Source organism: Heloderma suspectum, chromosome 11 (assembly GCF_057233095.1).
Source record: "Heloderma suspectum isolate Gila_16-S chromosome 11, 16-S_ref, whole genome shotgun sequence".
NCBI lineage: Eukaryota > Metazoa > Chordata > Lepidosauria > Squamata > Helodermatidae > Heloderma > Heloderma suspectum.
The window spans coordinates 17233271-17260938 of record NC_139468.1 but is presented as its reverse complement, the minus strand read 5'-3'; the positions used below and the strand labels follow the sequence as shown (position 1 = coordinate 17260938).

General features: G+C 43.7%; 1 protein-coding gene across 1 annotated transcript; it reads left to right on the top strand.

Annotated features, from left to right (window-relative positions):
• Positions 1 to 6412: 6412 nt before the first annotated feature.
• Positions 6413 to 22581, top strand: OAZ2 (ornithine decarboxylase antizyme 2). The gene is given in 6 exon segments (XM_084817020.1): positions 6413 to 6592; positions 15736 to 15811; positions 15813 to 15893; positions 17063 to 17238; positions 19885 to 19970; positions 21263 to 22581. Coding segments are annotated over 6 exon segments (570 nt in total). The 5' UTR covers positions 6413 to 6572; the 3' UTR covers positions 21394 to 22581.
• Positions 22582 to 27668: the final 5087 nt, after the last annotated feature.

Sequence of the window (27668 nt, the reverse complement as noted above, 5' to 3'; positions counted from 1 at the left end):
CTGTGAGGATTACAGCTAAGCGCCAAGGGAACAGGGAGTTCTGAGGTGGGTGGCTGATGACAGCGTCCTTGCTAATCAAAAAGTTCCAGTGCTACATCCTTGCGTGTCCTGGGACCGCTAAACCACTGCCCGCAAGAGCTGGTAATCCTGGGAGGCAGGCTGTTTCCCCTGTCAAGGCACTGGGTGGAGGTGCGACCCTCTACCCGGCGCCTTGGCCAGGGAGGCTTTGCTCCACACCAACTTTCCCTAGACAGGGAAACCCCAGGGTGGAGTGAAGGGGACTGGGCTGGTTTGGCTTCTCCCGCCCTGCATCCCCCCCAATGGAAAGCCCACACACAGTGAAGTCTGGTCCCCAACCGAAGGACCAGGTGGGAGATCCACCCGCCACTTCAACCTGGGCCCAAATGACATCGGGGAGCATGGCCAAGCCCACCAACAGGAGCAGGCCATGCCCTCAATATCATTTGGCTTACAGAGGGCTGGGTGGGCAGTCCTCCACCCCCTCCATTCCGAAAAAGTTCCCTGCCCCTGCCCTACACAGTGGTTCTGCTCCTACCTGCAGCTAGTTCCAGAAGGTAGCATGGGGGCAGGGAGGGAACCTCATGGCACTTATGCTCTGAGGTCCCGCAGGGTTCCATTTTATCCCCCACACTTTTCAACAACTGTATGAAGCTGTTTTGGGAGCTCATGCTAAGTTTGAGAGCAAAGTGTCATCAGTATGCGGATGACACTCTGTTCTGTTGTCATCAGTCAGGTGAGGCGGTACAGATGCTGGACCATGCCTGGAGTTGGGAACAGTCTGCACGACAGCCAATAAACTGAATACTGACAAGGTACTGTGGGTAGATGATTCCCAGTTTTGGGGAATTAGTGTTCAACCTATTGTGGACAGTGTTATACTCCTTCTTCAAGACCAGGTTTGCAGCTTCAGGGTACCTCCAGGTCCAGCTTTGTCAGTAAAGGCCCAAATGACCTTGGTGAGCACGGAGTGTCTTTTCCCAACTTTGGCAGGTTTGTGGTTGTTCATGGACAAGGTAAGTGTGGCCACAGTGATCTATGCTCTGGTAACTTATGTGCTGGATTACTGCACTATATATGGAGCTGCCCTTGAAGACAACTTAGAAGTTTTCAAGTAGTACAGAATATGGCTGCCAGAATTTTAACTGGTATAGTCAGGTTGTTCATATCACACCAATCTCCTAGCAGAGCTCGCTGGGAGATGCTTCGAGTTGTAGCTGAAAACACTGGGAGGGCATCAGTTTGGGGAAGGCTGATCTACGGAGTTTAATGGGCAGTTGTGCTTTTCTCCCCATGCCATGAAAAGCTTTGTTGGTTCATTTCTGCATACAACTCTTTCTACTTTGACTTGCTTGTTAAGGAACTTTCGCACATTGCAGAGGAGTCTGCGGCATACTGGGGGACATCTTATAAGCCCTGCCCAGCACTAGTTCACACAGAGCGGCTTTTGGGCCTCAGCATAATTGCAGGCCAGTTGTGCTATTTTACTGGACACTTAGCAACCTTATTTTAGAGTTGCTTTGACTGAGGAGATGTTTTGATAATGTTGCACTGAGATTTTAACATTTTTATTTATTACAAGGAGCTTGGGGCATTATATGTGGTTTTCCCTTCTACCCATTTTATCGCACAACAACCCTGTGAGGCAGGTTAGGCTAAGAAATGATGACGGGTCTAAGGCCATCCAGAGAGCTTCATGGATGAGTGGAGACTTGAACCCAGCTGCCTCCATTTCTAGGCCACCACTTGAACTAACACACCACACTGGAACTATTCCTTCGATCAATACAGACTAAGGGTGCAATCCTATCTGGGTGCCTGTCAGCCTCCGAACTCAGAGGCTGATGGGCATCCTATGCAGAGCTGGAGTGAAGTGATTGTCACCTCCGCACTTCTTGCACCCTACATTTTTACTAGATGGGCGTTTTTGCCCGTCTAGCTAGGGCTCTGTGGAGGGGGAGGGAAGGAGGCTTGGGATAGCTCGTATCCCTGCTTCCCCAGTCCCCTCCCCCAGAACCGCCCCTTTTGCAAATTTGGACAGACAGCCGGCGCAGTTCTCTCCGCGCTGACAAGGAGGTGAGCTTGGACTCCTGGGTCTGGGATCAGAGCCCTGTCTCTGACCTCAGATCCAGGAAACTATGGTACCACAGACACTGTCAAGGAGCCATAGGACTGCTCTCTAATGTAGTGGATTTTTAAAGTGTTTTTTTTCTTTATTAATTTTTTTCTACTCTTCCTGGAAAGAGTTCAAGGCAAGCTCACGGTTCTTTCCACCCCTCTGCCTGCCACCGCCCCCAATTTATCCTCAAAATAACACCCCTGCAAAGTATAAAGAAGAGTCTTATGTCTGGAATCAAGCAAACATTTTCTCACTTAAAAAGCGAAGGTAGCTGTGTTGACCATAAGCAAAATTCCGAAATCCATTTTAGTGCAATATCTTTATTAAGCCAACTAAAAGATCACAAAAAAATGTGCAAGCTTTTGAGATCTCCAGATCTCTTCATCAGGCAAGGTGTTACAACAAGCAGGGTGGGGGAAAAGGGAGGGAAAAAAGACCCGATTTAATGTTGAAGTCTTGGTGTCTTGAGATGGATACAATTTCTTACTTCCCTGGGATTGGAAATGAAAAAGTAAAAACCGTTTTTCCCATGTGAATCCTAAAAATAATATGCAGCACATTCCAGTTTCCTCCAGCAACAATCAGCAGGGGGAACAACTTCTGTGGGAAAGGCTGATTGTGTTTTTCCTGAGCAATATAAATAGAGCCCTTCCGCTAATAGGGACATTAAATTAGGAGTGGGGGGTGGGGCATGCACAGAGAATGACAGTAACAGGCTTCTTTTGAACTTGGACTCCTATTTGATTTCGACTTCCTGCAGAGGGAGCAAGCAGTTGTTTTGCCCAGAAAATAGGCAGAAACAGAGCAAAGCAATGGCTTTATACAAATCTAAGGTGCAACTGCACTTGGAATACTGTGTACAGTTCTGGTTGCTGTACCTCAAAAAGGATATGGTAGAGCTGGAAAAGGTGCAGAAAAGAGCAACTCAAATGAACCAGAGCCTGGTGGAACTCCCCTATGAGGAAAGGTTACAACGTTTGGGGATTTTTGGTTTAGAAAGATGACATGTAAGGGGAACAGGACAGAGGTGACTAAAATTATGCATGGTGTGGAGAACGTGGACTGAGGGTGCTTCCAGAAGTCAGGGCCCTAGTGCTACTGATCAAAAGGCACTGTGCAGCTTTTCTGACTTTTCCTCCTTAGCAGATTTTTGCGGTAAGAAAAAAAGACGGAAGAAGCAGTGGGAAAACATGGGATGATGACAAATGGATGACAATAACATCTGGATCCCCTCTAAAATTCCGTGAATGAAGCAGGGCAATTGCACAATAAAAACCTCATCTGGAAGCACCCAGACAGATATTTTTCTCCCTTTCTCATAATACTAGAACCTGGAGTCATCCAATGACAAACGTATTATGGTATAACCTCCGGTGGCTAAGGCGACAAAAAGAGATTTTACTCCCAGGTAAGTGTGCAAAGGTCTGCATGCCTATGCACATTGACAAGGGAGCAACCCCAGTCAACAGAGTGAAACTTACTTCCAAAGTTCCTTCCAGATGTACAGCTCCTAGCACTACCATTCAAAATACATTGTGCAGCTATTCCGGCCTTTCCTCCTTGACAGGTTTTGTTGTGGAAGGAAAAAGGATGGAAGAAAGGGTGGGAAAATGTGGGAGGATTAGAAGTGGGAGATGTCTCATCTGGACCCTCTCCCCATAAAATTGTGTGAATGAGCCAGGGCAATCGCACAGTAAAAATGTTGTTGGCTAGCAGCCCAGATAAACATACAAGCCAGCTTACTATGAGCGCTTCCAGACAGAAGACTCCCAGCACTACCAATCAGAAGGCATTATGCAGCTATTTTGTCTTTTCTTCCTTAATGGATTTTCTGTAGTAAGAAGACGGAAGGGAAAACATAGGATGGTTACGAGTGGAAAGCAATGTTCTCCAGACCCCCACCCCCGGTAAAATTCCATGAATGTGGCAGGATGACAAAAGCCTCAGGCAAGCTTTTTGTGCCCATGGGCACATTTGGCCATTTGAGAAACTGTCCTGGGCACCACCCCAAAATAGGTGCCCTGCAGAGAAAAGCATCACCCTGCAGCCATCCGCCATCTTCATTTCCTAAGAGTGCCTCTGAGCTCCATGTGTGGCCCAGAGGCATTCATGGGAAATGAAAATGGGAGCAGATACTGGCCCTCACTTTGCTTTGAAGTGATCCCAGCTGCCAATAAGAAATTTTACTTAAGAAAATTAGGGGGGGGGGGAGAGAAGGGCACCTCAACAGGCGCCAAGAGACGGTGCCCGAGGGTGCACAGGTACCTGTGGGTGCCATGTTGCCTACTCCTGCCCTAAGCCAACTCTCAAGTGGAGCTGGAGGGGAATAGTGTTTAAAATGTAAACAGCCCCCCAAAATGCCCCCCTTGCTGCAATTAAGCTTTTAAAAAGCCTCTGCCAGCACCCATGGAGGCCTTTTAAAAGCCTTAATACAGTGTGGACAAAGAAGCAGGTCTTACCTGAGTGCGAGCAAAAGGCTGGATGCCCCTGATCTGGTCTGATCTTGGAAGCTAAGCTGGGTCAGCCCTGAGACCGCCTGGGAATAAGGCTTCCTGCACCAAGCAGGGGGTTGGACTTCATGGTCTTGTAGGCCCCTTACAACCCTATGACTCTATGTTCTCTGATCAGCGATGGGCAATAAGGCTGGGAAGTTGGCAGGCCGGATGGGGTAGGGCCCTCCCGCAGGCTGGAGGGTCCCCTTTCCTGGTTTAATCTTCCCCCTCCTGCTCCTTCAAAGCCAGTGTGAATTCCAGCCTGAAGCCATTCCACTGGTGTACAGATGTATTCACTCTCCACAGCCTTGCTGAGATCGACCAGATGCTTTGGCTTAGAAGTATTCAATTTTACAAGCCTGCAGCTTCCAAAGGGCAACTTTCAGCAGGGAACCACCCCAAGCAGCAAGATCCTTTGCATGGTTATTCAGAAGAATACCACTCTGAGGTCAAAGGGGCCTCCTTCCAAGTAAGCATGCATAGCATTGCAGGCGTGCAGTGCAAGCCTGGCATGCCTACTCAGCAGTCAGTCCCACTGTGTCCTATGGCTCTTACTCCCAAGTAACTGTGCACACAATTGCAGCCTTAATCCAGTTAGCTTGGGTGCGTGCGTGTGCAGATCTGCGCGTCACCTAAACAGCAAAGAAAAGTAAGAGCGGGGTGGTGGTGGTAGAAACCCCACTAAAGTTTACCTGGGAGTAAATGCCATTGAATTGAATGGGTTGGATCCAGACTTAGTCATACTCAGAGTAGACCCACTGAAATCAATGGGGCTTACGTTGGTTACAACTAACTTGTCCCATTGATTCCAATGGGTCTTCTCCAAGTATGACTAAGTCTGGATCCAACCCACAGGAGCTTACTTACTTCTGGGGAGACATGTGAAGGACTGCCCCACAGCACATGCTTAACTGCCCTATTCTATATTTATTCTCTCAGAAGTAACCTTTACTGAGCTCAGTGTTGTCTTTGTTTTCAATTATAAGCAGCCCGAGGAATCTGTTGGGGAGGCAGGCTAAAAATAAACAAATAGTAATAATAATTGAGGTAAAACAGATATACAACATTTATATATCCCTCATATCTACGCAGATTCCACAGTAATAATAAAAGATAAAGAATAAAACCCCACATTAAGAAGTATCATTTTAAAAAAACCCACACAGAATACCTATAAAAACTGTGGCGGGTCAGCCAAGGAAGGCTTCCTTAAATTATTTAGGGCACAATCCTATGCACGCTTACACAGGGAAAAGTCCTGCAACTCCCAGCATTCCCCAGCCAGCACGGAATTGCCCCTTTGCTTGTCTATTTATTTACAGCTTATTTATTTGTGCAATTTATATACTCCAAATTATAACAAAAGCCCTGAACGGCTCACATATAAATAAGTACTAAAACCACATCTAAAACCCAAGATTAAAAGCACAACGTTCAATAAAATAACAGACGCTCAAAGACGGTGAAACAACCGCGACGATGCCGGGAGCGCGCCCCGGATTCAGACCGCAGGCCTCTTGCGCGTAGCCGCGCCGAGCCGCGACCCCGGCGCTCGCGACGAACGCCTGACAAACGCGCGCCTTCAAAGCCGGCCGCGCGCGGCCCGGGGAGAGCGAGACAGCCCCCAGGCCCGCGCGAGGACACGCGCATGCGCCTGCGCAGCACACTCTGCGAGGAGGGGGTGGAGCCGCCGCAACCCGCCTCCCCCTCCGCGCCTTTGTTTCGAGCGGCCTGTTTCCCAGGCAGCCTGGCGGTGCGGGGCGCGGCTATGCAGATGAGCAACGGGGCGGGGGCGGGTGGCATCATAGGCGGCGGCGGCGGCGGCTCGCGCTCTTGCTGAATCCGTCAGTCGGAGCTCGGCGCTCGCAAAGGGAGGAGCTGTGTGAGGCCCGAGAGTGCGCGCCTCCTCCCAACCCCCCCGTCCGTCCTGCCGAGCCCTGAGGATGATAAACACCCAGGACAGGTACTGAGGGCGGCGGCGGCGGCTTCGGCCTACCTCAGCGGCGAGAGCGAGCTCCCTGCCCTGCCCTGCCCCGCCCCTCACAACTGCTCCCACCGCCTCAGTCTCTGGTCGCCGCGCAGGATCGTGGCCGGGCCCTGTCCGCTTCTGGGAGCGGCCCACACACCCTAACGGCGCACAAAGCGCCGGGGGCGGAGGGAGGAAGGAATGTGTGTGTGGGGGGGCGGTAGAGAAGAGACCCGAACGTAGAGGAGAGTGTGTGTGTGTGTGTGTGTGTGTGTGCGCGCGCGCGCGGGACGGGGGTTGTTTCGTTTTTGGGTGGGCGCAGGCCCGCTTGGCGAGAGCTCGCACCACGGGGCTGTTTTGCACGCGCTTGTGCAAAAAAAAAAAAAAGAGAGAGGGAGAGAGAGAAAACAACAGCGGGAAGACGCGGAGGGGGCTGGCTGGCGGGCGGGCGGGCGGTTGTAGTGGCGGGGGGGAGGGCGCGCTGCGAATCTGCACGTCCGCGCCACCCGAAAACGTTTGTTGTGCAATGGGTGGCGGGTGTCTTTTGTCATCCGCCTGCTCTAGCACCAATGATTAGAGGAGCTTCCCCCGACCTGTCGCCCTCCGGATGTGTCGGACTGCAACTCCCAGCTGGCTGGGGGATGCTGGGAGTTGTAGTCTGACACATCTGGAGGGTGCCAGGTTGGGGGAAGCTTAAGTTAGAGGCTGCCGAAGGGCTGCTTCCCACCAAGTCTTGTGTCTTATTTATGCACCTATCTTAGCCAGCCAGAAGGATATTTCACTTCGTGTGATGGGGATGGAGCCACTGTTGTTAACTCTCCCCCTCGCGAGGCTACACCTTTAAATGGCTATGTGTTTTCAATTTAAAAGAAGGTGATATACTTCTATACAGCTCTAATACGGGGCTTCCCAATAGTCTCCCAACCAAGAGACTGATCAGAGTCACATCTGCTTAGTTTCACGGAAGCATCAGGTGTTCACTGGGCCTGCTCCTGGTTTGTTAACGAAGTAGTAGCAAGTAAGAGTAATTGCTGCAATTCTAGGCGTGCTGGGAGTAATCCTACTGAGATCAGTTGGGTTTACTTCTCAGGAAACAGGTATAGGATTCAGCTGTAAGACTGCCAGATAGCTTCAGAGTGCCTGTGCATCTCCTGTGGTCACTAGGTCAGGGGTGGAGAGGCTTCAGGCTTCTGGGATCTGCCTTGTTGTTGTTTTTTACTAGACTCACAAGGTCCACCAACTAAGTCAGGTGCAAAATAGTGGCTTGGGGTAGTGATGGATACATGCTTAGTGGAATTAAGGAGCAGGTGCCTCTGAGCATATGGCTCAGACCAAGAATTTGTTTTCAGACTCAGAACTGAGCTCCCAGCCCTTCTGCACAGTTCTCTCCCCTCCCCCTTTCTTCATTTCAGCTACAGCCTAATTTAGAGGGGGGCTGGGGCATCTTTTTGTTATTCCTTTACAAAGGAGGTGAAAGATCTGCAGCAAATCACCCCAAGATTTATCAGTAGATCTCAATCTACTGCACCATCCATGGGGTAGGGTGTTTCAGGAAGACTACCAGTGCATGAATGAGAGCGGAGGACAGGAAGGCCTGGCGTGCTATGCGGACATGACTGAACAACAACAACAACCAGAGCATGAATGAGTTGGAGGTGGGGGAAGATGCCTCTGGGATTGTTTACAGGTGCTGTAGTTCAACAGTTGAACAGCTGAGTGTCTGAGGTTGATGGGGAACCAGCTTCCCCAGGGTATGCATAAATAATGTTTATTACTGTGAAGAAACAAAGGATTACCACAAATGCTGATAATAGCTGATGCACATGAGCTTTTTTTTTTAGTGTGCTCAGTCTTTTGTGTTAGGAGGATGAAGGCTGGCTCCAAGAATCAATTTTTATAATTGTAGGCTCTTCTTTTATGGATTGTATGGGAGGCCCCCCTCCTGCATCTTGTCTGTGGTAACATGGTGAAGATTAGGATGGTGATTATATATGTGCTATTGCAAATCTTCCAAAAGTGGGTTGAGTGATGGTGTTCCAAACCATGATCTCAGCACACCTGCTAGAAGTCTCCTATAGCTACTATATTAAGGACAAAATGCAGGAGAACTGCAATGGAAAAAAAACAAAACCCAGTGTCTGCTGACCATACTACTGCTCCTCCATCCCTGCAACATTGGGAGAACCTTTAAATGACCAATGGGATTTGCAGAAGGTAAGCTTACTGAAAAACCAAATGCATGGTGAAGGTTTAATTTAAAGATGAGGTGTTTTGTATAGGCAAGGCAGAAAAGGAAACAAACTAATTTCTATCTGTGTGCAAAGCACTTTTCAATGATTACCTTGCAACCACCTAGTGGGGAAACCTAGGGTTGTATCCAATGGTGTAATTCCGCCAGCAGAAGGTGACCCCTGGCAGGATGAGTTTTCCCTTCCCTCCTGTGCACCTCTGTGCACCAGAGATTTGGGCTGCACGGAGGTGGAGGACAGGGAAGTCAGGTCACATGAGTAGACTTCGGGTCACATGAATGTTGGATCCAGCACTTAGATTAAAACATAGACTTGCTGAAGGCCATTGAGTGAGCTTCACAACTCGGTAGGGATTTGTACTGGCCGCTGGCATGTCTAAATCGTACAGGCCTCCATCCAGCTATTATTAGTTCTCTTCCAAACTTCAGTATGACCACACACACTGTATGTTTTTAGTAGATACCTGTTTACATAGGAGAGAAACCTCTTGCCAGAGATATTGGTTATATTATCCACTCCTTACATACACCATGTAAATTCTCAAAGTGATTATTTGAAATACTGGTCTCTTTGTGCGTGGGGTGGGCCCGATGGAGAGAGGGGGATGAAAGTAATTGCAAGATAAGGTTTTCTAGTGTTAATGAAAGGAGGCAAGGCCCAAAGCTGTTTGCAGTATCTCTTCTATTTGGGAAGTAAATCTTACCTTAGCAAGACCAATGTACAAATGGTCCACTAGGCAATCTCTTCAAGCTCAGATTCAGATTTGGAGATCAGGCTCTTTAAAATGCTTTTGAGAACAGCCTTTTCAGAAACGCAGTTCCTTTTTCTTCAAAATAAAATGTCAGTTCCTGATTTGGAATTGAATTGGGTAGTAAAAAGTTTGTCCTAACCATGAATACTCGCAAGTCAGTTTGTCACTTGAGCTGGCAAATGCTTGAATGCATGTTTGGAAAATCTCGATGGTTTGCCAAGCAGGAAGGCCTTTTGTTTACAGCCCTTCCGGGGAACCAGTTCCTAGTTTTATCCAGGACATAAGTAACAGCTGAGCTTCTTAAAAACTACACATCCAATTGTATAGTACATAGCTGAATGTTTATTGGGAATATATTGCAGGCTGGAATATGTGGCTCTGATTAATTGTTAAACCTGAATATGGATGCATGTACATAAGACACTCATCAGGAAGTTTTTAAAATCCACTCAAGGCCTTTATTATTATGTAAACAGTGAAGTAATTCCATCCAGAAGTTTAGAAATCAGGAGTAGGGGTGATCCTCTTAACATTCACTGTGGAGTTTAGGATCAGTCTGTCTTGCATGTGTAACTGTCCCTTCAAAGTGTAAGATCCAACTAATTTTAGACTTCTAACAATATGCTTTCAGTAAAAACATCCAGTTCAGCATGGCAAAACTTTATTGCATTCTAAAATGCATTTTACTAGTAGCAAGTAACGCCTTTGCTCTTTTGAGAGCTTGGTTGATTACCAAACTTGGCTTTCAGCCTAGCTAAAAATGTTTGTGCCACCTAATATCTCTGCTTGAAAATATCTGGCTGTAGGAATTGTGGTTGTAGAAAAATTCAGGACCATGTAGTTGAAAATTAACTCTGTGTGCTGGATTATATACAAATCTCTATGTTCACCAGGTCCATGCTGCATGTCAGGTATTTCTTATTTATTTATTTATTAGATTTATTAGCCACCCATCTGGCCGAAAGCGGTATCATTTATACTCTTAAGATTCAAACACTGGACCTTTGTTCTCAACTCTTGTGCTAAGGGAAATGCAGGGAAATGTGTGGCGGCCTATGTACTATATGTGCACGAATTAGGTTTGTTCCAAAAGTTAGTGTTTGGATGTAACTATTCAGAATTTCTGCACTGTACTGCAGACAATTGTTAGGCTGTCTTGAGATTGTGGATCAGTTTTATTCTGACTCCACAGTTTCTGGCTCTCCTACCTCAGTGTTACTCCTCCACTGTTTTTGAAGAAAATGCAAGACAGGCAGACTTTGCTTTCATCCCTTGCTTTAAAAAAAAGTATTCCAGTGATTTGTTGCACAAGATACCACACCTATGTATTTGCATAGCTTTTGCAGGCGCTAACCAAATGGATAGCAGAAAAATTGGGTATTTGTGAAACTCACCATTGCATCTTTGTTTACTTTAACTATCCAGTCATGGCTGGTCATTTGATAATGAAGTCCCACGGGGAAACATTACTCTGTGGAATCCTGGCATGTGTTTCTGAATTTCACTGTCTTTACAGTGTTTCATCAGTTACTTAAGCTATTTTTCTTTTTAGGGGGGCAACACTTTGTTTAGGCTTGACAAAAGGCTGAACACGCTCTTTCTGCTTCCAATAGTGCTTATTGGCATTATTATGGAAACAAAAGAGCCTCATAAGAGCATTAAAAACTGTCTTGAAAATGAGTTCCCAGTGTTAGTCACTATGCTATACTTGTATGTTTGTGGCATATTGAGAGAAAATTATATATCCAGCTACAGTCTATTAGTCAAGTGGTTGCTTACAAACATGTTAGAATGGATATAGCCTGTAACAGAACAAGTGTGACATTTGCAGGGTAAAGAATGGAATCTGGTGGGTTCTTGGAGAGAGCTGATATTATTGTTGTAAAATGGAATCAAGGTTGCCTTTTGATAGGGCTTTGTCCTCTTGCCAGGTGACTTGATTTGGTGGATGGTCCGTTTCTGTGTTTGCAAAGCAGGCATATTGCCCCTGAGTTAATGCAATTCTTAATTCCTGTGCAAGATGCTATATCCCAGGATGGATTTCTGAACACCTGGTTGTACCATTTGAAACAAGCAATGAAGCTCCTGAAAATATTTGACTTCTTAATTTTCTACTGGGCTCTTTTGTCCATAGCAAGTACAACTTCCCCTGAATGCTGTTTTGGGATGCTTGATGGTTTCCAGTTAATATGATGTGAACAATCTTTGGGTCAGGCTTTCGATTTAGCAGTCCTTACTGACCCAGTTATTTAAGCTTTTTGCAGGAGCTTTAGAATTTCTCCCCCTTGTTTTATGATATGAAATACACTATTTTGAGAAGCAGTGCTTTAGCTTTTTTCTAATTGAACCAATACATCAGATGACACATTAATTACCATTTGAGATTAATCTGTCCAAATACCCAAGTGTAGCATAGTCAAATCGTTCTTTTATCTTGATTATTTCAGAGTGTGAAACAGTTTCTTCCTTTTAAAGACATGAATAAAAGTCTAATGTTCTCTGTGATCTCTCTGATTTCAATATCCCAACAAGAGGGATTGGGGGTTGAGTAGAGTAGCCTGCTCACATCCTTGTGATGCATGAAAATAGCTTGATTAATGGTAGCTGAGCACAGGGCAGTTTAAAATTTAGGCTGCAGACAACCATTACTTTTTTCAGAAAGCTGAATATGGTGTGATAAAGCCAAATTTAGTGTTCACTGTTTTTTTGTTCTTTTTGTGTCTGCCTAAACAAGTTTTACAAATTTTATAAAAAGCCTACAGTGCCTCCATGAGTGCACCCACCACAGGCAGTGATGGCTCAGTTATACATCCTTCAACACTCAAAAGGATTGTCAGCCATCTCTGCCCATAGGGTGAGATAAACAGGAAGCCTTGTGACTTCTGATTCAAGTGTATGCTATTATTTCCACTAGAGAGATATCTTCCTGCACTTTTTTAAAGGTGAACATGCTGTGTAAGTGGCATTAATTTCTATATTTTCGGCCTAAAGCAGGGATGGGCAACTTCAGCAGGCCTAAAGTTATGAAACATTCTGGTGAGAGATGCACATTGCTGATTAGGTGGCATTTCTGTATAGGTGGCATTTTTGTACAGGCTCACAACATTCGTATAATGCAGGGTAGGCAGAAAGTAGACCTCCAAATGTTTTTCATATAATTTATTACATTTCTATTACTCCCCCCCCCCCCCGCCAAAGCTCTCTGGGCAGTTTACAAAGATTAAAAACCATTAAAATACATTATACAAAGTGTAAAAACCATTTGCATACAAATATATAAAACAGACACCACACATACAGACACACATGGACTGCAGAGACATCAGCGTAGGTATGTTTGTGTGTGCGTAGTTAGAGATGTGACAAATCTATCCCTCCAAGACTGTAGGACCACATGCTGCAAGAATGAACTACTTCTTGATTTTCACCACTACACTTGATTATTCAGGCTTCCTCCAGCCACAATAATGCTGTATTGTTGGCTGGAGAAAACAAGCATGTCTGCTGGCCATATTGGGAAGCTAAAGGAATGGGAGGAGAAGCACAGCCAAGCATTTTGCTTTACCAGTCTCCACCAGGCACCAGCACAATTAATTGTTGCAGTGAATATGGGTGATGACGACAGACCAAGTTAATGTACACACACTCAGTTGCAGGCACGTTCAATACAGCTGCTTTGGATCAGTCTACATGGGAAGAATGAACTGCTGTAAGAAATGCCTGTTTGTTCTGGACAAGCTATTTGGTTTCCAAGCTAATACTCAATTGGGTGCTAGAGGGGGGGCCACAGCCAATTTAACTTTGCTCCAGTAAAGGTAATTGTTTGCTGTTCAGGTATATGCTAGCTTGAGGCTTCAATATTGGAAATGAGTATAGTCAGCATGTGAGGACTGCCTTTTCTAGCTGAAACTTGTTGAAGCTGAGTGCCATAACGTATGTGCAGCTCCCTTCAACACAGACATGTGGGAACTGGTTTGGGAAGTTTTCAGGCAGAAACTAGCCTTCCTACAGCTCAGTGTGAAAGATCTAAGGAACTGCTTATTTTCCATACAAGTTTTAAGAAATATAGCACATGTCTTATTCAGAGCATTTAGACATTCTTGTTCTGATGGTTAAAAATATGAACAGCCCTCATATGAAGCTCAGCTATGAATTTGCAGGGTGGTCTTAAGTAAGCTACTCTCTGTGTCTCAGCCCATGTCCCTGTAATATGGGTTTTGGGGCCTACTTGGGAAGAGGGAATTTTTCTGTCCTTATGTTTTTTTTTTTTTAAAAAAACCTTTTAATGTTTTTAATTATAATTGGCTTACCTTACAGGATTCTTGCAGGAATTACTGAGATCATGTATGGAAGCTAAGCTTATGGGGATAGTGCTACATAAATATTAAGGCCACAGTCTGATCTAGTGTCAAGAAGTGGTGGGGCTGACAGGATGCAAAGTGGTCTTGCCCTGCCTGGTGTAGCCAGAAGTGCTGCCCTCTGCACCAGTGCAAGGAAGTGCTGCAGCCCAGCTGTACCTGTGTAGGTATTAGATGGAGCCCAAATAAGTTGAGACAGGGTGTGTTATGGGAGGGGCAGTGTTGATTGCCATTGTCGCCTCAGTGCCAGGATTGAGACTCCCATCTTGTACCTGTGCAAGGCTATAATTTAAAATTGTGAATGGTAACCAAAAGGACAACTACGTCAGTGCAAAGCCCTGTAGGACTTGCACCCCCCCAGTTCTCAATCCCTCCCACAGACAGACAGACAGACACATGCACATGACATAGCCTGACATGATTCTGCAGACATTGCCCATGAACACAGGCTCCCCATCCCATAAACTCATCCTGTGCCAAGACAGGGGACCAGTGCTCCCAGATGCAGGATGGGGCAGCAAATAGGACAAGGAGGGAGTGCTGTCATGGAATATCTGAGGGAACAAGTAGTATAGCAGCTATTTTAGCTGAAGCACAGAAATATGGTGGCTATGTATTTGAACGTAGATTAGTAAGAGACACTAATTATATGTATAGTTATGGTGATAAATAGCATATCCTGTAATTTTACTGTGTCAAAATTGCAAATGGGAAGCCGGCTGTTGATCTTATTAAAAGTGATGATGGAATACTCTTAATTTTAGAATTATGTCAGACATTGGAAGAACCAAACAATTAAAAAGCCTGTAGAAGGGTGCAGGGACAAATTTATTCAGCAAAGAACCCAACATGTGTTGGGCGGAAAGAACCCCTTCACCGGGGCAGTTACTTCTGGCCAGAAATGTGTTGGGTTCTTTGTTGAATAAAAGATAATTTTTTTAATGGTATGCCTGTTTTAGGAGCTTCAGGCTGTCCCCACATCTGGAGTACCTACCTGGATGACCCAGGAATAACTTCTAGTGCCCGAAAGGGTGCTAGTTCCTTGGAATGTTTCCATAGGCAGGCAAAAACTTTTTTGTTCCGTCAGTCCTTTGGGGATAGATAGTCTGGACCTGTGAGAATATGATGGATTGCTACTGTTCTTTATATTGTCTTCTAAAATTCTGATATTTTACAGCATTTTAATACTATTGATGATTTAATTAAATTTTTAACTTTTGTATATTTTAACTTATATGTTTTAACTGTATACATTTTTTAATATTGTAAAGCTGCCTTGAATCCCATTATTGGGGAAAAGGTGGGATATAAATAAATATAATTATAATAATGGCATGCTTTTTCATTTGTTCTCATATCTCCCTGTGTGAGAAAGGGCTACATTTCGGCCAGATAAGCTTACTTGTGGGTGACAGTATTGTACAAATATTAGAATGTATTACAAGGTTTGAAGTACCAGTGCTCTTGTCTTTCTCTTTCTGAAAACATGGAACCTAACCCTGCTCCTTCAAGAGTCTGTCATTCTATTTCTAGTTATTGAAAAATGTGTGCTCATCTGATCATGTGTTTCCAGTCATCTGGGATTCTTGCCAGTAGAAAAGTTTGCTCTGCGCACACTCCCGTTCAGTAGGATTCTCTTCTCGGCTTTTTTGAATGAAAGCTGCCTACCCAAAATGTGTTGTGCCCAGACTATGGCAGAGGAACTGCATATTCTTTGTGAGTTTCAGCTGAATTCTGGCAGGCCTTAGAAATCTAAACTTGTGCTCTTTCTTTCTTTTCCAGTAGTATTTTGCCTTTGAGTAACTGCCCCCAACTACAGTGCTGCAGGCACATTGTCCCAGGGCCTCTGTGGTGCTCCTGATGCCCCTCACCCACTGTCGAAGATCCCCGGTGGGCGAGGGGTTGGCAGGGATCCTTCTCTCTCAGCTTTGATATATAAGGTAAGCCTAGGTCCATGTCTAGAGACAAATTACTTTTTTGTTGGTTTTTTTTGTTGGGCTGGTGTATTTTGGGTATTGTTAAATGATGCTTGTTTTGAGAGAATGTAGTTATGTTCCAGGATAAGAGAGCCTCAAAGAATACAAAGGATATTCTTTACTTCAAAGCTCTTCATGCTGTATAGATCAAGCGTGTTACTTCTAGCATTCCTTATTTTTGATCTGGTGGCATTGGCGGTCTTTTCAAATAAGGGACTTCTAATACCCTTTCCAGCACCTCTCAGTGTTACTGTGCTCGATTTTTATAGCTCAGTAAATTAGGAAGTATAGTGAAATAGCATTCTGCACCAAGTTTTGGTAGTGATTGCATATAATGGAGAAAACAACACTAGGTTACAATTCTCCCTCTGGATTGCTCTGAATAATCACCCAACCACTGTTCTCCCCAGAGCGCTGTGTTTCCATAATGCTTACGAAACCACTCTATTGAACCATAGGATGTTTCTGAGTGTCTTACAGCCAGGAAGAAGTAAAAGAGTCAAATGGATTATACTCTAGTGCTGCAAATGGGATACTAGAAAGGATGGACAGCTGCAGAGCCACATTAAGAAATATTGCTGCAGGTACTGTCTTAGAGGTATTCACTCCTGTGTCAGAGAAAAGGGGGAGTGCCTTTGCTAAGACTGTGCCTGAAGCACTAATAAAATAGGTTGGGGTATAAAGTTAATTTTTGTATTGTTAATATTCACTTATTAGACTGACTAGTTTGACTTTGTTACAGTTTTTTACAGTGTGCTTTTTCTTGAGATAACCTGTTAAAATGTACACACAAATGGTAGTTGGATGTCATTCTCTATCCAGAGATGGGGCAAAAGAACTGCTTGGCTGAGTTCTGAAAAATAACAATTTGACAATAATGCTTTACAGCTGCTGTCCTCACATCCTGATTTGACCAAAGTACATGAGGGAACAGATACTGGGTCATGTACCCATGCTTGTGAAGACTTCCTGATCAAGTTGAAGCATTGTTGACATGAGCTGTTCTTTAAAAAGCAGAAGTGTTGCTAGGTATCACTTCCCATAGGAATGACGAATGACTAAACTTGCTACAACTTACTAGTTCTTCCTTTGTTTTAACACTGAAATTGTTTTTCTTTCTATGACATTCAAAGGATGAGAAGCTCACTGTTAACCAAGATCTTCCAGTGCATGATGGGAAGCCACACATTGTTCACTTCCAGTACAAAGTTACGGAAGTAAAGACCTCCTCCTGGGATGCAGTGCTATCCAATCAGAGTCTCTTTGTGGAAATCCCTGATGGCTTATTAGCTGATGGGAGTAAAGAAGGGTAAGAGACAAACAACTTCACGGGTTTTTTTTTTTTTAAACTTCCGTCTGAATAAAAATGTGTGAGCCAATAGATATCATAGAATTAGTTAGAAGGTTGAGATAAACAGGTGCATGTAAAAAAAATAGAGTTTCAAAGCAGCTATACAAGTGCAGTGTTGCTTACAATGGCAGCTGTGGAAAAAAAACGATGGAGAGCAGCCTAGTTCTTAGATGTATGCTTAGTCCCGTGTAAGCCAACTTAATATCTCCCCAACTATTTCAAGTCAACAGATATTTCTCAAGGACAGTCAGATTCAAATCTTTGCTTTCAATTCTATTCACAAGTATTGTTAACTTTGAGCCAGTTTTTATCATAGCTGCTTTACTACACAACAGAAGTGTGTGGTGAGTTGCCCTCTGAGCTTCTCTTGCCCTCTGCTGACTTCCATGCTGACTGCAACAAGTCAGTTTTCAGCACCATAATGCAAGTAGTAAGAATTCCTCTAAGAGGACAGCTTGGATGCACTTTGCACTCTGACAATATACCCATCTATCTGATGCTGCTTAAGTGTGTGTTTGCCTCAGTTGAAATTGGCTCAGTTGGATAAGCTTAGAGACAGTGCCTTCCTTCTTTCTACTATAGCACTGGTTTTGTTATGCATTTGAGGTAGCTGGTTCTTAATGGAAGTGCCTGTTTTGACAAATGCTGAATTTGTTGACTGTATATGCTGTATGCAAGCTAATGCCTTTACTTTTGAGATACACTGTAGGGAGTGGAACTCTTTGGGCTGTAGATTCCCTCCTCTTCTATCCGTTTTACATGCTGGGAAACTGAAATACTGGTTTATACCAGGCTCTACAGCTGCATGCCGTCCTCCACCTAAGCTCATTTCAATTTAATTTCAAAAGCCTCCTGCAAGTGATCAGTGCAGACCTTTGACAAGAGTGATCTGTCACTCCCCTGGCATCCCGATGGGCAGGGCGGATGATGAAGTGGGGGTGAGACAGAAGGGATGGATCTGCTCACCACCAATATGCATTGCAACCTCCAAGGGATTGTGGCCCACAACAGAAAAAAGGCTGCCATCCCTGGGCAAATCAGTGTTTGAGAACATTGTTTGTCCCTGCTTTCACTAGTTCTTCTGGAGGAGTTAGCCTCCCATTGCTCCTGAGGTGACAATTTAGGCATGGTGGTGGTAGAGATTTGGCCTCAGATTTGAACCCATTATCTTTCCTCCTCGAGTGTATTGGAGAAGGCTCAGCCTCCTTTCTACAGCTCAGTGTAACCAGTGGTGGGAAGGATTTGTTGGGTGGGCGGGCAACAAGTATAGAAATAAAAACCACACATTCTGGATTTGTGTGCTGGGGAGGCGGTGTTCTCTATGATTCCCTAATATTTTCCTGCAAATGTTGCGGAGAGATGCTCTTCTCCTGCTCCCAGTTGGGGTTCTCAGCTCTTCTGTACATGGGGGAGCTACTCTATGAATACATCATTTGATGTCCAAAGGCAATGCTATAAATCAAATTTTAGGACTAAATGTTTCAGCTCATTCATCCCTTCCCTCTAACACCATTCTTTGGTGACTGTACTTCCACTGTCAGCAAAGCTTAAGTACAATTGCATAACTGATTATTTTTAGCTAGCTAAAATAAGCTGCTTGAAGGTTATAATTAAAATGGATCATTATCATATTAACAAAATCCCTTCCAAGTAAATCTGCCTGCTGCTGCATTCCAGTCGTGTGGCCACTGTTCAGTTAGGCATTGATTAAAGCTTTCTTTTTAATTGCTGCTTGCTAGGTCAATGGCAAGAGACCCTTGACCAGAGTGGTATGGCTGAGGCTATAAGCACCTGTCACTTTTCTTACACAATATTTCAGAAATTGGGACGAGGGTTATGTAGAGCAGACTGACCTGTCAGTCTGCAGTATTTTGGAATGTGTCAGGTTTCAGTAGGCAGGAGACCAGTGTTGTGTTCTCCTCTCCCCCCACCCCCAGCTTCAGTCTAAATGTGAGAAAGTTTGTGAGCCAAAATATTCATATTTGTTGTAATTCAGCCTTGCTAGAAGATCAAGCTCTGTCCAGTGCTAGGAAGCTTTCAGAGGTCTGGCTATGAAGTGGGTGGGGACATTTGAAGATTATCGATTCATACTGTGTCATTGCTCCCTTCCCCTCAAACTTTAGCAACAGGTACTAAAACAGGCAGCAGTTGGAATTGTTTGTTACAGTTGTGACTTAAATGTTCAATCCTGTCTGCAAGCATGGTGCCCACCTGAGTTTCATGTCAAGAGGAAGGATTTGATGGCAACATCCCCTTCTGGTGTTTACATGTAGCATGTTACTAGTCTTTTTAACTTTTCTAGACTTCAAACCCAAACTTCAACGTGGGGCCTGTATGTGATTTCTTACCTTCCTCCTCGTCTGCTGCTGTTTCATGCAACCCAGTCTTTTGTGCTGGGTGCTGATATGCAAATATCCACCTCTCCTCTGCCCCCCCCCCCATAGCTTTTTCTTCTTGGTGTTCCTGCTTCTTTCCTAACAATCAGTCCGGGTAAGAATGGTGGCAGTCATGAGCCATAACGTTAAAGACAAACGCAGTAAGCTTAAAGAATTATCCATGGGAGGTTGCCTTAGTGTGATGTGCTCTTTTCTCCCCTCCTGTCAGATTATTAGCACTGTTGGAATTTGCTGAAGAAAAAATGAAAGCAAGTTATGTCTTTATTTGCTTCCGAAAAAGCAGAGAAGACAGAGGTGAGTGCTTTAAACCCTTACTCTCCTCCCACTCAGGGAGATTTTGAAGTAGAAAAAGTAGCTCACATCTGCAGCCTTTTGTAGGATGGCTTCTTCAGGAGAGCCATCCAGTTGTAAACCTTGGGGCCAAGTTTAGTAACTAACTGTTGAGTGTGGGGCTTTGTTGAGTGTGGGGCTTTATTTTAGAAGGGGTTTGTTCAGTAGGAGAGTCTGAATGGCACTTGGGCATGTTACAGGGTTTCTTTGAATGAAAAGTAGGACAAGTCACAGTGCAAGTCCTATGCGTTGTTTACCCAGATGTGTGTCTGTGGTGTTCAAATGGGGCTTATTCCTAGGCAAGTGTACACAGGATTGCAACCTAGGTTTCCAATTGCAATATTATAATTCTTCGGTTGGAATGGGAAAGGAAGTTATTTTTTCTTGTCAGCTTAACATGATTGTGGAATAGCTCTGCTTGGCTGAATGCCCAGGTACTCATAGTTTTAAGGGAGGTTGTTGAATTGAGCTTTTCAACACCTCTGTCCTCTTCCAAACTTTTAACATAATTATCTATAGATACTTAAAGTATTAAATCAAGGAAGTTTAGGGATTTGGTGTAAAGCATATCATATTCTAAATTAAGTTACATTAAGTTCTTGTAGGGACAGTGGCTGTACTTACATAACTGCAAATTCCTTTCTTGTGAGTTTGTTTTACTCTGCTTCTGTCCTCTCTGAGTTGAAGGACCATCCATAATGATCTAGCTGATCTAAAACAGGAGTTTGCTCTACCTTTAGTCTGATAAGCACAGCTGAGAAGTTTGTTTACTGGAAGAAGGAATCTAGCTCCAGGATTCTGATCTTTATCTTTGATTACATCATTTGATGTACACCCCTCTTTCAACATGTCTGACTTTTAAAATAACCATCTAAATAAATACACTGAATGGTTTACTGCCATTACCACTACCCTAGCAAGCTTGCTTCTTTCTAACATGACTCTCAGGGTGGTCGGAGAGAATGGCATTGAAGCATTGTTTGGTAGGATGACGGGCACTAAGAGCCAGTAATTGCTCAACCAGTTTTCAGTACAGAGTAGACAAGCAACCGGGCATGTAAAAGATGCAACAAGCCAAGCAAGATGCAAAGAACGTTCAGAGCCAGGAAAGGAATAACACTGGTTTTCAAAAATCTTAGCAGAGTCAGATATTGGGCTTTGTGTGATTTACAGTGAAATTCATGGCATTTGCGTTAGTGTTGAGCTGTTAACAAGCCTTCTTGCTATCTGATGTTGCCAATCTTTTATCTTTACAGCTCCATTACTGAAGACGTTCAGTTTTTTAGGCTTTGAAATTGTGAGGCCTGGCCATCCCTGTGTCCCATCACGACCGGATGTGTTGTTCATGGTGTACCCCCTGGATCAGGTCTCTGATGATGATGATTAGACCCAGTGCAGCACTTCATTGGGACCCAGACATGCTTCAGAGACGAGAGGGGGCTAAAACTCCTCTTCTGAGGAAAGGAAAAACAAAATTCTTCTGGACTGAAACTGCATTTCTTATTGTTAGAGTGACCTGTATATCTTCTGAGTTGACTTTTCCATTGAAATGTGTTACCTAGCGAATAATATAAAGTCTGCACATGTAATCGCACAATAGTAAATGGAAGGTAAATGGAGCCCTTTTCATACAGCTCAGTGGTCTGCTGGTTAGCCTAGTGGAGGCATCCTGTCCAGCCACATGTGGTGGGTAAGGCGCCCACAGGTGAAGAGAGGGACAGGCTTCATGACTTGTTAAATTAGTGTTGGGCTTTCTGTTCATTTGGTTATTTGGCTTTCATTTGAAATAACTGTATATTTATATGTTCACTCAGACTCTTAAGCAGGGGGCATGCTTTGAGTGTAGACGTGAGGAACATTTAACACTGTTTAGCAAACCATAGGTGGCACCACTGGGGTAACCAACACTGTGGGTCTCTGAAAAGCTTTGTGCTCTTCTAGCCTTTTTATTAGGTTAGTATTAACACTGCATTAGTGCAGCTTTCAATAAAAAGGGGCATTCAAGCAAATGTGTGAAGCTGGCCCTGCTTTTGAGTGAGAAGGAACTACGTAAGTGCACCCCCACCCCCCGGAGGTTGTGGTAATGCTGTCTTCTGCTGCTGCATTATGTAGTTTGGTACAAGCTTTGAGTGGTGTGTTTGCACAAGTGGACGCAATGTAGAAAGCCAAGAGACAAGTCTTCAAATCTTGCCTCTGCATCTTGAGGTGCGAAACCTTATGCCTACAGCTCTGATAGATGCCCATGCAGCTAATGGATTCCAGAATGCTTATAGGCAATTTGATCTGACACTTTGCTATTCTTAGTCTTCAATCCTATGCCTCTCATTAGGAAAAGTCCCATGATGCATAGAAGCAAGCTGTTTAGGAAACTTCCTAAGTGTATTTTACATGGTTGAAAAGTTCATGTCTCATCCTTCCCTGAATGGCCTTCTTTTGGATATTAGATGACAGCTATCATGCTTGCTTTTCCTTTAAACAGCCAGATTCTTCATAATATACAATTCCAACACTTTTCTTGTCTATTTACCGATGTCATTCTTGAACAATGTTATCCGAAACTGCTTATACCTCTAAAGAGGCCTTGTCTGTATGGATTTGTGTCATCTCTCTCACTAATGTCGAGCTTGTGCCAACTGGCTACTACTAAAAGGAAAACCATACACAGCCTAGGAGAGTCTGTGTGCAACATGTGTGCTCGAGCCAGGCACCTGCTACTTCTGCTGTTTCATCTTCATGTGTGGGGTTCCTTAGATTCTGAGCATTTTCATTTGTCTTACTACATGATAGCCTAGTGATGACTAGAAATTTTCTTACCCTATAGTTGAGAGTATCTAAATCTAGTCTTGTGGGGGCTTTGGACAGGAGACACTTGGTGTAGTGATTGCATGGGGATATACTGAAGTTTTGTTCCCCTTGGCACTACCAGTGAGTTAAGAAAGGTCCAATTACTCATATGTGAAGTTGGACTTAAGAGCTATCATCATCTAGCTAGGCGCAGTTCAAACATACTAAGCTCGGAGGAGGAAAACACAGATTACGGTTTTTTTCTATAGTAATTTATTGCAGTGTGCAGCTACAACTACTTAGTAAGCAGGTTATCTGTATTCAGTTAAGTGGTGAGCTGAATCTTCATTGCACAGCAGAACAGACAGCCTGCTTACCAGCACGCACTGTATATGTAGTTACTGCTTCATAAAGTAGTAGTAAGAGGTGTGGTGAATGCAGATGCTAAGACAAAGTAGGCAAAGCTCCTCATACAATTTCTCAGTTAAGCTTTATGTAGCAATTCAATTTGGGTATCATGCTGTTGAGGCCTTATTTTGAAATGTACTGGCCTTCTGCCTGTGAGGATTTACAGAATGCATTCTTGGCATTTTGACATTACTTCTGTTTGCTTTATCGACTTGGATGTCCTTGTGTGCTTGCTTTAGCTGGTCCATAAAAGTAACAGTGCTGCTTGTCTTCTTGGTAGCAATTCATTACTAGCTAGATCCTAAATTGCACTTGTCCATTACCACAGTGTTATATCACTGACTCATATTAATCCTGCAGTTTGAAAGTGCTTCTGCTCACATTTATGATCACCAATTTTTAAATCCCCAGCCAATGAGACATACTTGCCCTGCTACCTTATATTGACAATTTCCTGTCATTTCTGGCACTATCCAGACAAGGCCTTACAATTTAGGCTGGATAATATCCCAATTTTCCTTCTTCCAGTGTTGTATAAATAGTATTCTCTAGTTAGTAGTACATACTATACAAGTCACACTACCCTGTCCCTGAGCAAGCATGAAGTTCTGCAGACACAAGAATAACGTTATCCACAGGGAAACTTCAATGAAACCAAACAGCAGCTCTTCCTGAACTCTCTTCTTCCTAGATTGGCTTGGAAGAATGGGGTTACTAAGCAAGCAGTCAACCCAGCAAATTCAACGTAGCTCAAGCAGGTTCCCTGCCAAGGTCTATTCAACATGCAACCTGCTTGGGCAAGAGAAGCAGTACCACTCACCTTGGATCATCTCACTCCCTGAAGTGTTTTGCCTGCTGCCTTTTCAAATGCCCCATGGCACCATTTATAAACAACTAACATTTTCCTTTGATTTCTAACAAATCTTCTACATCTTTGTCTGTGTAAATGCTTTCACCAGTGCTGCAGAATTTTCTTCTAGGTTGGGGGATTGCTAGTCTTGTGTAAGTCTTCCATTTTTTTCTCTATTGATACTGCTGTTTCATATAATTTCATCTGCAAACATCAGCCTACTCCTATTTCTTCTATGTCACCACTGAAAATAGTGGTAAACAGGCCCAAGAAATGATCCCTAGATATTTTTATTTGTTACTTATCTCAGCTGTGAAAAAATTGCCTCATTTAATATTTGTTCTGGGTGGCCCCACACCACTCTTACAGTACATGGATACTTACACATCACGCTTATTTCCTGCATGGTGTTGGCAATAGAAAATTCACTAAACTTTCATAAAGTGCATTTGCCCAGTATGTCTGGGGCTCTTTAGCTTAGAAAAAAAAGAAAAGGTGCATGATAGTGGTATATAAAACTATGCTTGATGTAAAGGAAGCAGTAAGGGTGAAGTTCTTATAATACTAGAACCGGAGATCATCCAATGAAACAATGGTAGGAGATTCAGGACAGACAAAAGGAAGTATTCACATAGCACATAGTTAAGCTATGGGATTCACTACCACAGGAGGTAGTGATGGCCACCAACTTTAAGAGGATTAGACAACTTCATGGTCGGCTATCAATGACTATTGGTAATGAATCATGATAGCTATGCGCTATCTCCAGTATTGGAGGCAGTACACCTCCAAAAAAGCAGTTGCTGGAGAACATGAGGGGAAGGGTGTCATGCTCATATCCTGCTTTTGGGTTTCCTGTAGGCATCTGGTTGGCCACTATGGGAACAGAATTTTTGCTGGGGTAAGTGGGCCTTCAATCTGACACAGCAGGGCTGTTCTTATATGAGGAAAGCAGTTTTCTTTTTGAGAAAGCTTATCCAATTAGCCTAGCATTTTCCCACTTCATTGCCTTTTGCTGTTATGTCTTACCCAGAGATATGAAGGCCCAGGGAAGCCCCAGAAAATTATGAAAAAACCCCGGGTTCCTGCTGTTTTTTTTCCCCAGGGCCTGTTTCCCCCACAATTGGAAAAATTGAAAAGCTTTAATTATGAAACATTTTCTTCTAGCATTTGAGATGAGAATTACCCAGCCTTTTCTGCCCATAAATTATTTCTAAAGACTATGTAGTAAGACTTTTATAGAAATACTAGCAATGTAAAATGTCTGGAAATAATGAAGCCATGGGGGAGTGTTTTTTAATTCTTTCTGTAAGATTCCCAGCATAGTTATTTCTTCCATTCCTTATTAAAATTATTGATCTAATGTATCTTTTACTGATAGACATTTAGGGATGCTCCCAGTCATGCTGAGTTATCCAAAATGTTAAGAGTTGCCATATAATATGGAAGAAAATGTGCATTCTTGAGAGTTTGGGTTTTGTTCTAGGGAGTTCTGTGTGTCTGGGCTTGTCTAGTTAGGTGCAGTAGCAATCAATATAGTTCTAATCTAAAAACCACATGTGAAAAAAATCACTGTAGGTTGTCCCACCTACAGTATGTTTGTTTTTAAATTAACTTTGAAAATTAAAATGCACTGCCACAGTTTTTAATTAAGTTCTTAATTAGACCTCACTGCTAGGGAGTCCTGCCTCATTTATAAAACTGTTAACTGCTGCTGCCAGAATAAACAAGAACAGATGCAGTATACCAGTCTTCCTTTGCCTTCCTGTTTCTTCTGGCTTCTAGGATGATTCAGATGTTTCAGGGACGACTTGCTGAAGTTCCCCCTCTGGTCAGACATAAAATAGGAACCTAAAATATGTCATGTATAACTTGGCTTGCCTATAAAATTATGTTTGGTATATTAAATTTAAAAGTATGGTTTATTCAGACAGTAATCACAAATTTTTGTAGTTTACTTTTAAAAACTTATTAAATATGATAGTTTTATGAGCAAACCAAGTTATAACTTTAGGAACATAAAGGGTGCTTTATGTTCCTAAAGCAGCCTTCCCTGACATCCAGATGTTTTGGACTACAATGTCCAGCATTCCTGACCATTGGCCATGCTGCCTGAGGCTGATGGGAGCTGAAGACCAAAATATCTGGAGGGCACCCAGATTGGGGAAGGCTGTCCTGAAATGACTTTAGATCTGTAAAAGCTGCTAAAAAAAATATAAGCATTGCTTATTTTTCCCCAAAACAATGCCCCCCCCCCCCAAAAAAAAACCTGGGAAAGAACCCATGGCTTCAAAATGTCTCAATTTTACATCTCTAGTTTTACCTAATGCATATCCAACAGCTATTTAAAAGGGCTTGACACCAAAAAGAGGTCACATTTCCTTCTAATGAGCTATTCTTCCATTGTCAGGCATTTCCCAAACTGACTTGCTATTAATTGCTAATACTGCCTAGACCAGCCTCCCCCCACCTGGTGTCCTCCAGATCTTTTGGACTACCACTCCCATCAGCTCCAGACAGTGGCCAATGGTCAGGAGTGCTGGCAGTTTTAGTCCAAACCATGTGGCAGGCACCAGGTTGGGGAAGGCTGGGTTTAGTCTTTCCTAAGGATGCATTTGACGAAATGTGAAAATTGCAGGTACATAAAATATTTTAAGCTGCTCAGGCTGAAACACAAGTCCCAGAGTGGCGTACGGCTTCTTCCAAACGCTGTGTCTTTGGGTGCAGTCCGTGACTTATCAGGGAGGAAGTGCTGCAAGATCTTCACATTACAGCTTGGTACAACCTATATGTGAACACAGAGGCTGGGCTAGCTGCCTGTGTAGAAGGTTGATTTGACTAGGATCCTCTACCTGAGCTGTATTTTTCACACCACAGAAGTGCGCAGAGTCTGAAATTACTGGTTTTTTAGAACGCACATTTCTAGAACTTAGTGTAGGTGTGGGCTTTTTAATGCAATGACCCAATCAAAGGGGGCATTTACAAAGTTTTCCAGTGACAACTGGTCTGCATTTTCTTTTACCTTCCCCATAAGTAACAGAAGCAGAATGAATTCTACAAAAAAAAAAATCAACTGAAAGACAGTTAACTCAGTTTTGCCTAGTTCATAGAAGTCACAGGAGTTGGATTATGCTAGTGCAGAATTCATTTTTAAACAATTGAATGATGAGAGTATGCAGTGCCCCAACCCTGGGTCAAGCTATCAGAGCAAGGCTCAGAGTAGAGTCAGAGTTGTAACAGTTCCCAGCTTAACAGGGCCAAAGTAGTGTAAGACAATGAGGCTGCTCAACATCAAAAGTTAAGAGACCAAAAGAAAGCTATTGTCTCTTTTGAAGATTGATTTGATCTTAGTGTCTTGAATACAGAGGTGCAGAGCAGTGGTATCGTTATTTTTCCATGCAGATGCACGTGTGTGTGTGTGTGTGTGTGTGTGTGTAATTTGTATTAAAAATGAGTAAGGCAATAATGTACGCCAGCCTTGCAACATGGTACCCTCCAGAAGTTTTGGACTGCAATTCCCATCAGTCTCAGCCAGCATGGACAATGATAAGGGATTCTGAGAGTTGTAGTCCAAAGCATTAGGAGGACACCACACTGAAAAAGGTTGGTATATACCTTTT